Genomic DNA, 17,037 nt, shown 5'->3' with positions numbered 1-17,037 from the left:
ACTTCATGACAGCAATGAACTCTGAGAACATTACTGCGATCCACCTGCATTGTTCAAGCTTGAAGTCTCCCCCTACAGCGGCGACATCTTCCAGTAATATAACTACCTGTGTTGCAAAGTCAGAATCGTGCTACAGTGGTTTGAGGTGCATTGTAGTGAACTCAAGTTGATGTTTTGGTCAGCAAATGTGCCTCATCTGTACCCACTGGAACACACATCGGGCGCCAGCTGCGTGTCGGCAAACTGCAATCCCGTAATTTGCGGGACCTGCTTGACCTGTGCATAGACATCTGGTGCCACACATTTCTGGAATCCTGTCAAGGACTTGTAGAATCCGTGCCAACCAGAATCTCTGTTGTACTGTGTTTGAAAAGTGGAAACAACACGCGATTAAACAGGTGGTCATAATGCTTTGGCTCATCGGTATAGGAGCAACAAGAGAGATCAAGAGGGAGACATCTGGGTTTTCAAAACAAAAGTAACATTGTGTTATGGCGGAACAAAGCAGCCCTGGTTAGTCGTTCTATAAAAACTATGAGTTTCTAGTCAGTCTGTTGTGGCTCCTTGGCTGCCACATCCAGCCTGCATTTTATATTTCTTTGGCTGTACAGATTTTCTTCGTTTTCTTGTTCGTGTGTAAAAATAATTGAGAACCGCACTTTCCTCTAAGTATGAATCTGTACCTGACATGTCGAGTATAACGAAAAGATGCCAGGGTCCGCCGCGCGGCCTGAGGGAGTCTTGTCACGGTTCGCGCGGCTCCCTCCGTCGGAAATTCGAGTCCTCCCTCGAGCATAGGTGTGTGTGTTGTCCTTAGCGTAAGTTAGTTTAAGTTAGATTAAGTAGTGCGTAAGCTTAGGGAGCGATGAACTCAGCAGTCTGGTCCCATAAGGCCTTACCACAAATTTCCAAATGCTAGATTCCGACAAACTATACTCCTTCCCCTCCACGCTCAGACACGGTAACTGCAGTTTCTCATTTGAGAGCGCCAAACTTCGTTGCCTAAGTAGATCGGTTGCCCGTTGTGTTCCTTTTCAATTGCTCCGTGTGTGGGCGGTTTAAAATACCGTAATGCTATGAGGGCTATTCAGAAGATCGGTCGCGAAATGGAAAACACTGTGAAAATCAAAAATGTTTTATTAGCAGCAGTTAGTTACATTTTCCAGCTACGTCTCTGCATAGCCGCCGTTAGAAATTTGTCGTAGCGTTGTACCAACTTTACAGTACACCAGTCTTAAAAGGTAGCCGTCTGAGCATTCCACCAACACTCTACACCAGTGGTTCCCAACAGGTGGTCCGCGGACTCCCAAGGGTCCGCGAGCTATGCCAGAGGGGTCCTCAAGATGCTATTAGAATAAAAAATATATTAAATATATTTCGTATAACAGATTTTTTTATGTTGGCCGCTTCCTGCATGAGCAGAGCTTCTGCGAACGCTAACTTCTGCGTCTAGCGTCTTCCTAGAGCCAACTGACACTAGCACACTATAGCGCAAAACTAGAATTAGATAGAGGCAAATAGTTCTGCTGTATGCCGTTAGACTGCGCGCTCTGCTTCTTTGCAGCTGACAACTGACAATCACTTTACACAGAAACTCGCATTTCAGATGACAATCGGCCATTTTTTTTTTTTAAGGAGTTTGTTCAAAAATGAATCAAATGGCTCTGAGCACTATGGGACTTAACATCTGTGGTCATCAGTCCCCTAGAACTTAGGACTACTTAAACCTAACTAACCTAAGGACATCACACACATCCATGCCCGAGGCAGGATTCGAACCTGCGACCGTAGCAGTCGCGCGGTTCCAGACTGAGCGCCTAGAACCACTAGACCACCGCGGCCGGCAAGGAGTTTGTTATACTAAACACCCAGATTTGAAGACAAGGATTTTGAGCAATAATCAAAAGTTTAACAATAACAATGATGGCTAAATTGAAAAAGATTTAAGCTCAATGTTTTTTCAATAATGAATATGTCAATGTTTTTTCTAAGTACCAAAAATAGAAAACATATAAAAAGACCCTTAATTTGGCTTTTTTTAGGTACTTAATACTGTGATGTGACAAGGTACCAGTCATGCTCGATGAGGGGGTCCTCGAGAAAATTTTGTTGGGAACCCCTGCTCTACACTGATATACAGTTAGTTGTCTGTGCCGGAGTGTTGCGTTCGTAGCTAGCGGTTCGGCTGAGCAGAGATCGAACGCAGAGGGAGCCAATTATCAGCGGTATTGTGAATGAACAAACAATTCCCATCGAAAACGCTGCAGGAGCATCTTCATTGCCCCTACAGAATATGGGCAGCATTGCCATGAAGAAGGATACGTTTGGCAGTTATGTGGGCTGCATGACATCAAGCGAAATCTCTCACCAGCCCCTCATACTTGGCGGAAGACACTATTTCCTAAGCATCTTTCTGCGTCCACTGTGCGCGCAGAACTGAAAAGAGGGACGTGACGCAATCGACGGACGTATCAGACACACTGTCCAACACATGTGTGCAAAGCTTCATCGTAATTTCACGGTGTTTTCCATTTCGTTGGTGACTGGACCTTATTTTTCGAATAGCATTCGTGTTATTTGTTCAGATAATAAGCTGTACTTTGGAAAACTAACATATTGTCTTGGAAGTTAACTGATTGACTTACGTTCGTTTATTTTTATGTTTTTCACGACACAATAATATTTCGAATTGTCATGTGATAGTATCGTGAAAATATAAAAATGAAAGTAAATAAGCTGTACTGTAGAAACAATGCGCAGTAAGAAAGTCGGTGCGTGCTACTGTACAGTACTATGTTTTTAATAATGAAATCTAAAGGTCACGTGTTTTAATTTCTGTCAGTGTACACAGAGCGTGAAAGAACATTTTTTTTAGTAAATACAGTAGATCACTAAGTGTGGCAAAAACTGCAGACACGTCAAAACACATTCGCTTACCGGGTAAAAGTCCACGTGCTCGTCACAGATTGGCTGTCTTTTTTGGCAGTAGCTCCACAATGGTCAACTTTTTAATGTGGTTATTTGGATAATTTTGCTCGATTTGACATCCATTACGCTTGTGCTCTCACTTGCTTATCAGCTTGTCTATCTCCACCCTGTATGGAGACGTTTAAACATTCCTTTTATACGTCACAACAATTAAACACAACATGCATTTCTCAAGCGCTTGCCGTTGCATTTCCTCAGTATTATTATCAACCAATACAACGAATGAGACCACCGTGCTTTTTAAAAAAGAACTGACATTGGTTAAAGGAGCAGTAAGCTGACATGTCCCACTACACTGCACCCATATGCGGCAGATGGCAGAGGAGGATATAGCGCCAAGACAACAGCGTGTGTTCTGCAAAATAGCAGAGTCATGACTTCACTTTCTTTTTACTTTTTGTTTTGCACTGACCGGTGAAATATCTCTGAAACACCAGGATCTTCTGTAGGCCGGTACAATGCAGTAGTGTGGGTATTAGAACGAATGGTACACCATATATTATAATACGGCGAAGCTTTGGGACGAACTGAGGCGCTATGAAAGTAAAAACCGGAAATCTGTACAACGGTTGTATGATCAAGACGGACTTTCACCCTGTAATAAATTATGAGAACTTACCGATTATTAAAAGATTCTGACTGAAAAGTGGGATACCTTCCACAGCACCTTCAAAATTTTTCCCAAAAATTTTGGCAGGCGACCATCTTCGCGCTCTTGTTAATATACAACTCTCTCACTCTCACAAGCTCCTGAAAATGTAACTCGCTCACACTCATTAGTCCATTGTTCACGCCCATCCACTCCCTCTTGTCCGTTCTTACTCATTTCATTATCTATTTGTCTCTCTCTGTCACTGTCTCCTGTCCCCTTCCTTCTCTCCTACCACTACTGTCGCCTCTCACTTCCACTGTCTCCATCTCTCTTACTGCTACTATCTCATTCATTCACTCACACTGCTGGTGACTCTTCTCATTGTCATTACCTCTCTCTTCCTCGTTGTCATTGCCATAGACTCTGCCTCTTTAGTGTCACTGGCTCTTAAGCACTTCAACATTCTCCTTCCCTTTATTCCTCTCGCTCTGGCACTGCGTTAGCCCCATCCTGTCACTGTCAACTATGTTCCTCTGCCAGTTCGTTCCTCTTTTTCTCTCACAATGCCATTGTCTCCTTCGCTCTTTCTATTCCACAACCACTGTCTACTATCTTCCAGCATTTATTACACTGCTGGCCATTAAAATTACTACACCTAGAAGAAATGCAGATGATAAACGGTATTCATTGGACAAATATATTATACTAGAACTGACATGTGATTACATTTTCACGCAATTTGGACATTGAGTCAAACAGGCACAGGCACAGCTCCCCATGAAGCTTCAACACGATACCACAGTTCATCAAGAGTAGTGACTGGCGTATTGTGACGAGCCAGTTGCTCAGCCACCATTGACCAGACGTTTTCAATTGGTGATAGATCTGGAGAATGTGCTGGCCAGGGCAGCAGTCAAAAATTTTCTGTAACCAGAAAGGCCCGTACAGGACCTGCAACATGCGGTCGTGCATTATCCTACTGAAATGTAGGGTTTCGCAGGGACCGAATGATGGGTAGAGCCACGGGTCGTAACACATCTGAAATGCAACGTCCACTGTTCAAAGTGTCATCAATGCGAACAAGAGGTGACTTGAGACGTGCAACGAATGGTACCCCATACCATCACGCCAGGTGATACGCCAGTATGGAGATGACGAATACACGCTTCCAATGTGCGTTCACCGCGATGTCGCCAAACACGGATGCGACCATCATGATGCTGTAAACAGAACCTGGATTCATCCGAAAAAATGACGTTTTGCCATTCGCGCACCCAGGTTCATCGTTGAGTTCATCATCGCAGGCGCTCCTGTCTGTGATGCAGTGTCAAGGGTAACCGCAGCCGTGGTCTCCGAGCTGATAGTCCCTGCTGCTGCAAACGTCGTCGAACTGTTCGTGCAAATGGCTGTTGTCTTGCAAACGTCCCCATCTGTTGACTCGGGGATCGAGACGTGGCTGCACGATCCGTTACAGCCATGCGGATAAGATGCCTGTCATCTCGACTGCTAGTGATACGAGGCCGTTGGGATCCAGCACGGCGTTCCGTATTACCCTCCTGAACCCACCGATTCCATATTCTGCTTACAGTCATTGGATCTCGACCAACGCGAGCAGCAATGTCGCGATACGATAAATCGCAATCGCGATAGGCAACAATCCGACCTTTATCAAAGTAGGAAACGTGATGGTACGCATTTCTCCTCCTTACACGAGGCATCACAACAACGTTTCACCAGGCAACGCCGGTCAACCGCTGTTTGTGTATGAGATATCGGTTGGAAACTTTCCTCATGTCAGCGCGTTGTAGGTGTCGCCACCGGCGCCAACCTTGTGTGAATGCTCTGGAAAGCTAATCATTTGCATATCACAGCATCTTCTTCCTGTCGCTTAAATTTCGCGTCTGTAGCACGTCATCTTCGTGGTGTAGCAATTTTAATGGCCAGTAGTGTACTTTCCATCTCTTTCCCACTGTCTCCTTCTCTCTTGGCATAAAAAGCACGAATGTGTCCGTTTTTGGGAAAATCTTTAAAGATGCTGAGGAAGATAGAATGAGGCAGCTGGTACCCCACTTTTCGGTTACTCTTAATAAACAGGAGCATACTCGCCTTTTTTGTGCTACAATAGAAGCATTTTTCTGCTGGTTCCCTTCTTTTCCCTTCTACAACATGGCATTTCACTCGTAAGAAAAGAAATTAATGAGGCAGTAAAATGTTGATAGTTCTCTTACAGTGAAACTGAAATAACGCAAGACTGATTTTACGCCTCAAGTCAGATTTTACATGCACAAGAAATTTGCATGTGCTTCAGTACAGTATAAGCACCTGCTTATAGCGAGCGGTCGCCTTAACAACTTCGGCTATCTGGGCACGCTTCTCGGACCCGACCCAAACCTCCATCATCTCACAGTGCACAGAGTACGATATAAGGGTCTGGACTGTGAACGTCTATACCCATTGCAGTTAATGTAGTGAAATTCGCATTTAGCGAAACTACCTCGCCCATATCCTACTTATAAATATCATATAGTAGCTTTATGGTAATGCATATTCAAATTTACGGTATGTTGTTCATCAGTAGAAGCACCCCACAAGTAACATTACTAGCAATTCCTACGTACGGCACTTCTACTTGGTGAAGAACGCTTATAGCTATTAGGTGAAGCTGTTTTATCAGAACTATTTCTTAGGGAGCGTGTTGATAGAGCCGAGTAGACTAGCATTCGAAAGAAACGAGGTTCAGAGGTCCGTCTAGTCATCTTGATTTGTGTTAAAAGTTTCTGTAAATCCCTTAAGATAAATGCTCGTATGGTCCCTCTGAGAAGTACGTTATTCTTTCCTGTTCGAGAATGTGCTCAGTCACTAATAACCTAGTCGTCGACAGGACGCTAAACCCAAACCCTCATTCCTATGTAACTATTTTGCAATGTTATTTTTCGAGGTATCATTCTTACATTTGTATTCACAGTTAAAGTGTTGAAGCTGCCTCATTCCAGTGACGACCACCTATAAAACAGAAACATAGAAGATAGCTTAGTGCTTTATGATTAAAACCACAGTACCTTTCAGTGTTCTTCAGACTTAAGTCAGTAGCCGAGGAAATTCGTGGTCATACAACGCTTAGTCAACAGAGATAGATAGCAGACAGACAGCGAATGAACTGCGATGCCCGTAACCTTGTAGTGACACCGATGCACGGTACAGAGAGGTACCGGTTGTGGGATCACAACAAAATACTCTCCGAAACGCGGAGATGCGTTTGTGAGTGTGTGCGTGTGTTTCTCTTTGGTATGTGTAGGGGGCGATGCTCGACGAGCTGAACGGCAAGGTTGAGTTGAAGGCCATTGATTTTTCGGGCGAGAGGAGTGGGGCTGGGCTTCGGTAGTAAATTGCGGTGGACTTGCGTACAACAACCTCTGAAGCGCTTCCTGGATGAGTGAAAATGAACTACTTTTTGAATGAAATGGGGTGAAAAAACATGTCATTTGAAGTCTAAGGACTTGTTTAAAGTGTAAGTGTGTGTCATGTTCTGGAGCTGCTTGTCGTTACTGGAAATAGGCTGAAACAGTCGGGCCATAGTCATACACCGAGTGTTTATTTCCTAACCTATAAGGAAATGTGTTGTGATGCATTTTTTAAATTCATTTTGTGTCGTAAAGAATGCATTGTAATGAGATGTTATGCACACCTCGTCAGCTAATGATGCATCAGCCATCTGTTGAACTTTTATCGCCGAGTGCGTTGTTGCACTATTTTCAAAACAGGTACAAAACATGACATGCGATTGTCAGTTTGACAGTTTGTAAAGTTAACAGTGACGCGTCGTATTTACGCTTTATTTTAGGAATGTGGCAGTGAATGTACAAGGCAGTATTCTGGTAAAAATACATTTGCAACTAACGATATTTTTATGGCTTAGCTGCATGAACATGCTAGGCAATATGTAGTATGCTTGATTCGCATCTATTCGCCAATAATGTTCTGCCGTTGATGTAAGTGAGTGACGAAAATATACTTTTCATGTTTTATGAGGGGATTTAGCAGTTTTTAGCTCATGCTTCATTGTAACTACATACTCTTTTCAAGTCATAAAGTTAATGTTTTCTTAAGACTATGTGAGGATCATCTGCCAATGCGCTTTTGCAAAATGTAATGTTTTACATTGTCATTGTACCAAGTAAGAATAATGTTATTACCTGCTGACAGAAACGGAGTAACGCGAAGTATATAACGAGAGTGCAAGCAAGCGGGAGGTTGTTCTTTCACTCATAACACGGTAGTTGCTCCGTTACTTGTTATATCAAATGTAGCTACAACGATGTAGCTAATATGTTTGTGAAAAATATTTAAGTTATTCCAAGTGTTCACCAAGTACATCAATGTGATGTGAGTGAGCAGCACTATATTAATAATGTGGATATGAGTGGTTGATTGTACTGTACTATCAGGTGTCTCCTGTGGATCATTATTATTATGTTTATATTCTTATGTGGTTGTGTTTTAGCAAAATTTACAGGAATATAGAATTTAAATGGGCAATTTTACAAGATGTAAAGAAAGTGATATGTTAGTATAAGAAATTTACGGTTTTTCTGTTATACTAACGTTTGATTTGTTTTTATTTTCAGAAGCTATGGAATGAAATTTTATCACAAGCAAGCAGAACTCTGTTCATGGTTCTGCTTAAACGGGAGAGAATGTTTGGACTTGCACTTATGGATGAGATAGCTCCAGAATGCTTTCTAGAAAATCATCTTTATTTTCATCACTTTCATCATGCATAGCAATTGCAGTCGTAGTGATTGTGCTGAATTTCATTGGTTGTGGAAATGGGTACCTGATAATTGTATCAGAAGACGAACCACCTGGAAGTGTAATATTCAATGCAACATTACCAAGGCTTGGATCCAATCGCCATTACAAAATAAACACACACAAAAGTGCAAACTTTGTGCATAGGCTACTGCATGTTGATCAAAGTACTGGAAGAGTATCCCTTCGAAGACATCTTGACTGTGATGGAATATATTATTCAAATTTATTCACTATCTACATTGACTCTTTTTCAAACCACACTCGTGGTGTTGATTACTATTCCTTGCCATTAAGAGTATTTGTGAATGGAAAGAGGTGTCAACAACAGCATGATGAGACAGAGCAAGTGAATTATGACACTAGGATTCAATTAAAAATTTCTGAAGCTAAGAAATGGATTAGTGAAACATTTGCTTCATATGCAATACCAGGCACAGAGGGCTGGAGACCAATCTGCTTGCGGAAAAGCCAGTTCATAAACAGCATAGCATCTTTTCTGCCATTGACAATCCACAAAATGTGTCGCATTCAGTATTTGGATTCAAGTGATCCACGTTTCTGTATTGAAAAGTCTGCTGGTGATTTGGTTTCCACTTGTGATCAGTGTATTGTTGAACCTCTCTGGAAGGTCACTGTGCGTCTAGAGTACAAGTGCAGTGCTGGTGGACAACCACAGGATCATAGGACTACCCGTGGTGTTGTTTCAGTTGCTGAGCATCGTTTGAAGATAGTGTATCATCATCAAGATTTAAATGACACAGATATTGCTCACAGAGTGAGACGTGAATTGAGAAACCAGTCGCCATATTTTGAACAGGCTTTGTACATTGCATCTGTAATGGAGGAAAAGCCTCCAGGAACAATGGTTATAACAGTTAAAGCAAGAGATCCTGAGAATTCACCAGTTAGTTACTCAATGGTTTCTCTTGTAGACTCACGATCACAGTCAATGTTTGCAGTTGACTCACGGTCGGGTATGGTGACAACTCTGACCAGTCTAGATCGAGAACTACTCGATGTTCACTATTTCCGTGTGACGGCAGTAGATGACTCTTTCCCACCTCGCAGTGGCACAACTACATTACAGATAAATGTTCTCGATGCCAATGATCATGCACCAGTGTTTGAGGCAAGTGAATACGACGCAGCTGTTCGAGAATCTGTGTCTGTAGGGTCAACTGTAATTACTGTGCGAGCCACAGACCTGGACATTGGAAGAAATGGCCAAGTGAGTTTATAATTTTATGCAGTAGTAAGTAGGCTTATTTTATTTTAAATAACTGTAAGTAAAGGCAATTGTGGAACAGTATTGTGTACCAGTATTAGAGCTTCTTTGCTGTACTCTGCAGTTCATTTAATCAAGTAATAACAGTAGGTTATTACTGCGTGTAAAAGTACATCCTCCTGCCCAATAACAATCAGTTACCTCAGGTATACTAACTGTAGAGACTACAACTGCACATTCTCCTTTAAGATACATATCTTGGTGACACCACTGAGTAATGTATGTAGGCATTTGTTCAGGGGCTTCTGTAACTGACTGTAAGACATTCTACATATTCTTCTGTTCCCAGTGTCTCCCGTGCGAAGTACCAAATCACAGTGATTGTATAATATATCATTGTGTTAAATTTTATTACTTTGTTTTGTGTGTATTAAACCAAAATGAGTAACCAGTCCTATATCTGTGGCAAAGGCCTAGGTGCTTTTCAAACATCAAAGTACTAAACCCATTTCTTCTGCTGGCTATGCTGGATTGTTGAGTGAGAGTCTGATGCTTGCTGGTGCCTGCTGTCTCTATATTTTGTTTTGGAATCTAAGTTGCAGTGACAGACTGATCTATAGCATAGCCTGAGGTCCATTTTAAAGGTGACAATTTGTTTGTGTGAATGTGAATACGAGATCTTATTTGATGTGAAATACTGGTATAGAGTGTAGAAGAGTGCCTAGGTTAAGTTGGAAGGTGAAATGATGTTATCAAAGACTTCAGTTAATCTGAGCAATTCATTCCCATTTGCCTTTACAATGAATATTCTTGAAAATCTGCTTTTGTTGCCCATTACACTTCCTTTTTCTTGAATCAGCTTTATCAAGAGAATACCTTTTATCTGGCCCCGAGTCAGTTGCCTCCCCCACTTCTCCCCAAAAGATCCTTAAGTTAATTGCTTTGAAAGCTTCCTAGATCTAGGTTAGGTTGGAAGGTGACAATTTTGTTGTCCGATGGCAAAGTCAGTGAATGTGAAAGCGAAAAATCTTCTTGTGATTACAAAATGACTGGTAGCAAATCCGAAAGTTTACGTCCGTGCCATCTTGAAAAATGCAAAGGGGGAACCAATAAGTAACTTTTACCCGTTAGTATTTCATGCTAAAGATATAGTTTCTCATCAGGACTCTGGTACATTCATGCAATAACAAGCATTGCACTTGGTATTGTTATTGGGCTGATTCCTTCTGTTGACCACCCAACCACCCCACTTTTAAAATTGTGTGGGTTTATACTGCATACAGTGTTTCTTGTGTGGTTAGTGTCTGGAACTGCATCATTTTGAGACTTAAGTCTTCATTTTTATTTATAATTAAAATTATATTTTAAAATTATATAAATGTTGCATTCAAGGATTATACAGAACCCAACCATGCAGATTATTGGATTTACTTCCTTTCTTATCTCCTTAGATCAGTTCACTCTCATTTGACTTCACAGTGACTCCTGAAGAGAACTTACAATTTCATTAAATTACATGTACTGTTTATTCTGTCTACCCGTGGCACAGAGATCTTCACCTTAGATTCATTGTCCGTAGATCATATTAACAATATACATTATGATGCAGACTGTATCAAGTGTACAAAAGATTGCATACAGAATTAAAGAAAACATTATATCAAAATTTCTGTATTCTGGCCGTTTGCAGATTTGCAATGGTTATGTATCCTCCACGGTACAGAAGGAGTTGTTAAGGACAGACTGCTGCAATCTATGTTTGAAATGTCAGAAATTTTATTTTTGTGGGCAGACTGCTAGAAAATTTTTAGCAGTGTATGTCACTCTTTTCCATGACAAAGTTAGTTCACTAGAGGGAAGTGGAGCTCATTTTTCCTTGTATTAATGTATTTATGAACACAAACTCTCAAACTCAAAGGTGGTGGTGACTTGAAAGTCATCTGCCCATTCTGTATGACTAACATTTCCAAATTAAAAAAATATATATCTGTGATCCCCATGAAGATAACATTCAGGAAAGAAAGAGGAAGATGTCAGTAGCATCAAAGTTAGTGCCCAGGTGCTCACGGGTGATAAAGGAATTAAAACTTAGGGTAACAAAGCAAAAACGGAAATGGAGAACTCCATTTAAGGAAGTTTCAGAAGTGCTGATCCAGTTTAATTTCTACGTCACTGCAAAGATGAGCAGATACTATTGTTTGTGGCATTGAGAAACAGGTGAAATCATTTAAACTGAACAAGGCCTATATCCAATTTAATCCTTATCAGATTATGTACAGAATTTGAGTTTGTGTCACTTCTCTTTTACCAATAATATAGCAGTTATTGCCAACAGAAAACTGTGCCCAGTTGTTGAAAGAAAGAACAAGTGACACCTGTGAAGAGTAGTTAAAGTGATACACAAAATTACCATCCAGTATCATTGGCACGTGTATGTTGCAGATTGTTACCAAACACACTGAACTGAAATACAGTAAGGTTTCTCGAACAGGATGACTTCCTCTATCCCAACCACCATGGATTCCGAAAACAACAGTCTTGCAAAACCCAACCCAAAAATTTCTCACTAACAACATGAAAGCCATTGATCAAGGCAGTTGAGTAGATTGATTAGACTTTTGAAAACATTTGACATGGTACCACACCATTAAATGAAAATATGTTCATATAGGTTATCAAACAAAATTTGTGACTTATTGAGGATTTGTTGGCAGAGGGGACAGCATGTTATGTGGGATAGAGTGTCAGTGACAGAAGTAGAAGTAATTTCAGGCATGCTGTAGAGGAGTGTTTTCTTCCTTTAAAATTAGGCAATGTAAGGTTTAATGCTTCATGGGGGGAAAAAAGAAATAAAATAAAATCCTGCAGCTACAAACATCAGTGAGTCACAATTGCAGGCAATATACTCACACAAATACCTGACTGTAACAATAGAGATATGAACTGATATGTTCACTTAGGTTCAGTCATAGGTAAAGCATTTTGCTGAATTTCGTTCATTGGTAGCATGTTGGAGAAGCACCAACATTCTAAAAAGGAGATTGCTTCCAAAACACTGGTGTGATGCATCACAGGATATTGTTCAAAGTGATCTGTACCAAAGAGGTTTAAGAGGGGTTGTTGACGGTTTTCAAAGGAGGGCAACATGAATGGTCACAGAATGTTTTGGTTGACCAGAGACTGTAATGGAAATACTGAAAAAACCGGAAGCCACAGATGATTGTAGATGTCAACAATCCCATAAAATCATACTTACAAAATTTGTGAGTAATCTGGGAATATACAAGTTTCATTCAGTAAGTAATCCAACACATTTTCCCCCCTCAGAGCAGCACAGTTTTACTCATAATTTAAATACACCATCCTGCTGCCCAATTCCCTTTGACTACAAAACCCTAGTTTTTAGTTTAGTGTTCATTCAGGTCTACGTCCTTTCACCATCTTGATGCGAGATCCTGTATGCCGTCATTGTACTGCTGTATTCATCTGTCTTAGCCTCAGTACCGTCCCCACCATTACTGTTTTGCCTGGTGGACTCCTGTAGTACAATGGACTTCTGTGGAGTCCATTGTTCAATGGGCCAAAGAGATAGAAATCAGATGTGAGATCTGTTCTGTAGGGTAAATGAAGAGGAGCAGTCCACAAAATTTTGTGATTTCATCTTGGGGGTGAAGATGTGCATGGCCTTGCAGTATCACGGAAAAGAGAAGTGCTTTCACATTTTTGCATCCATGAACACGCTGAAAACATTTCTTCAATTTCTTAAAGTTTCAAAATAGACATTTGTATTGATGTTTGACCATGAGGGATGACAGTGCACAGAATAACCCCTTCAGAGTCCCAGAAGACTGTAGCCGTGACTTTGCCAGCTAGAGTACTGTTTTGAACTTTACCTTCAAAGGAGACGTTGTGTGGTGGCACTCCTGAGGCTATTGTTTTGCTTCAGCCTGAAAGTGTTGAAGCAATGTTTCATTGCCTGCGATGATGTCTGACAAGAAATCACTACCTTATAACAAACAAGCAAACAATTCGTCACATATGCTCCTTCTTTCTTATTTATGGTTTTCATTTAGTTACCGAAGAACCCAGGTGTGTACAAGTGTGTAAACCCTGCCAACAGAGATGTCATGCTGAGAACTGAGTTGCTTAATTGTTATTCATTAGTCCACCTCGGATAAGAGTGCCTGTACAACGCAAGCATCACAGCTGAGTGCAGCCATCCTGCATCTCGGAAATCAGACAGATTTCTCTCCCCTTATTCTGTTGATGGCGGATGCTTTGCCCAGCTACTTACCACGCTTTTATCCACTGCCCATTGTCCATAGATGTTCATTAAATGCCTTTGAATATTTGTGATGGTCTGGTTTTGTGGCAAGAGAAATTCAATAATTGCTGTTTGCTTGAAACAGACCTCAGTTACTGACACGATTTTGGAAATTGGGTACAGCACTGTCATATACAGGGAGTTACTGGAAATGTCATTAAAAAAAAATCAAAATTGGCCAAGAAAAATTCTATTGCATTACTTCCTGAACACCCCTTGTACTTTATTCCATATGTTAAACCCCTTCAGTCAATTTTGGCTCCAGGAAACAGGTATTAAGTTTTGGTCAGCATCAATTTGGTATTCTTTATGAGAACACACTTTCTGAGCCGTTGGAAGTACCATAACTGGAAAATATTTCAATGATTTTTTTTACTGAACTCTTTAGGCAAGTTGTTTGATGGAAAGTATTATGAACAAACCAATGGTGTAGCAATGAGTTATCTTATGACCTGTAGTGTTAAACCTATGCAAGGAACCCTTGACCCAAACACACTAGAATATCCCAAGTTCTAGCCAAAGTGTTTCTGTCAATATGGGAACAATGTTTGTTTGTGATGTGGACACATGGAACAAAAGAATGTGAAACAACCATGCAAATCAGTTCTCACTGATCATCTCATCTCTCAGAGCTGGGAAACACAGAGTGAAGTGTATTTCATGGAATAACAGTGTGGCTTCTGAAAGGCAAATGAGCACCAAAGGGTATAGCTGACACCAGGAGTTGAACTTGGCTGTAAATAACATTGTGCCACCTACACTACTAAGCAGTCTGGTTGTAAACCAGGAGTGAGTATACAAAATAACACAGCTTACAGCACTGATGACTTGGTTGGCTGTCAAAATGTTCAATAAAGTGGAAACAACTACTGCGCTGAAGAGCTGAAGACGTACTATTAATCTATTATGCCAAGAGAACCTGAAATATCTCACAATGCTTTGGTGTTTATGTCGACTACGACATAATTCTGCATGAGAATGTAATTATAACTTTATTGTGATTTTTCTTCTTGGGCTGGTTATCAACAGACATCTATATTATGTTGATAATACGCATAGTACTGTCTTTAGCTAACTTATTCTAGGGGATTTTCATTGAATGTGTTTTCAATAACTTTCATTTATCACATCATTCTTTCTTTTTGTTTTTGGAATTTGGCTGTGGGTTCTTGATAGTTGGGCACCTTTTTTAAGAGAAAAATAACAGATTTGGCATCAACCATAACATTTTGTCTGTATAAAAGTCCACTATACAGTTGAACCTTGCTTTATGAGCATCTCCCATAATATGCAATTTGCATAATGAGCAAAACAAATTGTAAAAAAAATGACTTGCTTAATGAACAATGTTTCGCATAATGAACAACGATGAGTGTGATGTCACCAGCTGTGGGAGAAAACAACAACATGAACACCTTGCATTGTTCATTGCAGGCAGTGGCTTATGAACAATGTCTTTAGTATGTACTGTAGTCTGAGTAAGCGGTCTATCTGCTATGATCTTAGTGCAGCTAATGATCACACATTTTTCCAAACTTGTGTTCATACAATATTTATTTTTGGTGCAAATTTTAATAACCATCGCAGAAATGGCCCCAAAGACAAAGCCACAAGAAGATGACCATAAGAGAAAGAAAATGACCTTCGAAATGAAACGTAAAATTGTTGAAAAACGCGAACATGATGTGAGTGTTGCTTATTTAGCACACACATACAGTTGATCTACATCAACTATTTGCATTATCCTCAAGAACAAGGACAAGAGTAAGAAGATAGAAGCATCAAAGGATACAAGATTATCTAAACAGCAGTTTGGTATTCTGGACAATGCTGAGAGGTTGCTCCTTATATGGATAAATTGAAAGCAATTGCAAGGTGACACTATTAATGAGAACATCATCTGTGGGAAGGTGAGAATGATTTTCGCTGACCTTGTTAAGAAGACTTGAGGAGCATCAGCGGCTGAAGAAATTTTTAAGAGAAGCTGTGGGTGGTTCGAGAAGTTTAAGAAAAGAACTGGCATCTACTGCAGTGTGAGGCACGCCGAAGCAGCCAGCTCCAACGTAAAGGCAGCAAAGAACTTCATCAGCAACTTCAAGATGCTCATAGGTTCTGATTATTATCTGCTGCAATAGGTTTTTAATTGTGACAAGACAGATCTATTACGGAAAAAGAAGATCTATTACGGAAAAAGATGCCAAAGCGTACTTTCATAACAGCAGAGGATTGCATTGCCCGCCACAGGTCAATGAAATAACATCTCACACTGCTGTTCTGTGCCAATGCAAGTGCAAATCTGAAAATTAAACCACTGCTTGTTTACGATTCAGAAACTCCGAGAGCCTTCAAGAAGTGTAAAGTCCCGAAGAGCAGGTTAAATGTGATGTGGAGGTCAACTGACAAGGCTTTGTTGACAAGTGATCTTTTTTGTGATTAGTTCAATTATGTGTGTGGTCCTTTGGTAAAAAAATATTTGCTTGAGATGAATTTGCCACTTCATGTCTTGCATGTTATGGACAACACTCCTGCCAATTCTCCAGGCCTACATGATTACCACCTTGAAGAATTTCAAATCATAAAGATCCAGTTTTTTCCTCCCAACACCACTCCATTACTCCAGCCTATGGACCAGCAGATTATTTCTAACTTTAAGAAGCTCTTCACTACTACATCCTTCGAGCATTGCTTTGAGTTGACAGAAGCTACCAATCTCACTCTTCGAGAGTTATGGAAATATCATTTCAACATCGTTGCCTGCATCAAGATGGCGGAAAAGGCATGGGAAGGGGTTACCAAGAGAACTCTCACTTCTGCTTGGAAGAATTTTTGCCAGTTTGCATTGTTGAATATGACTCGGAGACATTTGAGTCAGTAGCTGTGGAGCCTGTGATTGATGAAAGTGTGGCTTTGGCAAAGAGCTTGGGACTGGAAGTGGACAACAATGATATTGATGAGCTTATGGAAGTTCACACCCAATAAATGCCCACCGAAGAGCTTATGGAGTAGTTTTTTTCTCAGCAGGAGGTAGTGGAGAGGAGTTCGTCAGAGGAGGAGGAGGAGGTGGCGGTAACAGCAAAGCAGCAATCTTTTGGTGCA

General features: G+C 40.7%; 1 protein-coding gene across 1 annotated transcript in view; it reads left to right on the top strand.

Moving 5' to 3' along the window:
• Positions 1–6,956: 6,956 nt before the first annotated feature.
• The window catches only part of LOC124717078 (protocadherin-like wing polarity protein stan), a 368,864-nt gene continuing 358,783 nt past the window's right edge, over positions 6,957–17,037 (top strand). Inside the window, exons 1-2 of the mRNA XM_047243768.1 lie at positions 6,957–7,088; positions 8,206–9,620. Of these exons, the coding sequence (XP_047099724.1) occupies positions 8,313–9,620 (1,308 nt within the window). The 5' untranslated portion in view covers positions 6,957–7,088; positions 8,206–8,312. The remainder of the gene's footprint in view (positions 7,089–8,205; positions 9,621–17,037) is intronic.

Source organism: Schistocerca piceifrons, chromosome 1 (genome assembly GCF_021461385.2).
Source record: "Schistocerca piceifrons isolate TAMUIC-IGC-003096 chromosome 1, iqSchPice1.1, whole genome shotgun sequence".
NCBI classification, from domain to species: Eukaryota; Metazoa; Arthropoda; class Insecta; order Orthoptera; family Acrididae; genus Schistocerca; species Schistocerca piceifrons.
Note: the sequence above shows the minus strand (reverse complement) of the source record. Positions and strands in the feature narration are given on the sequence as shown.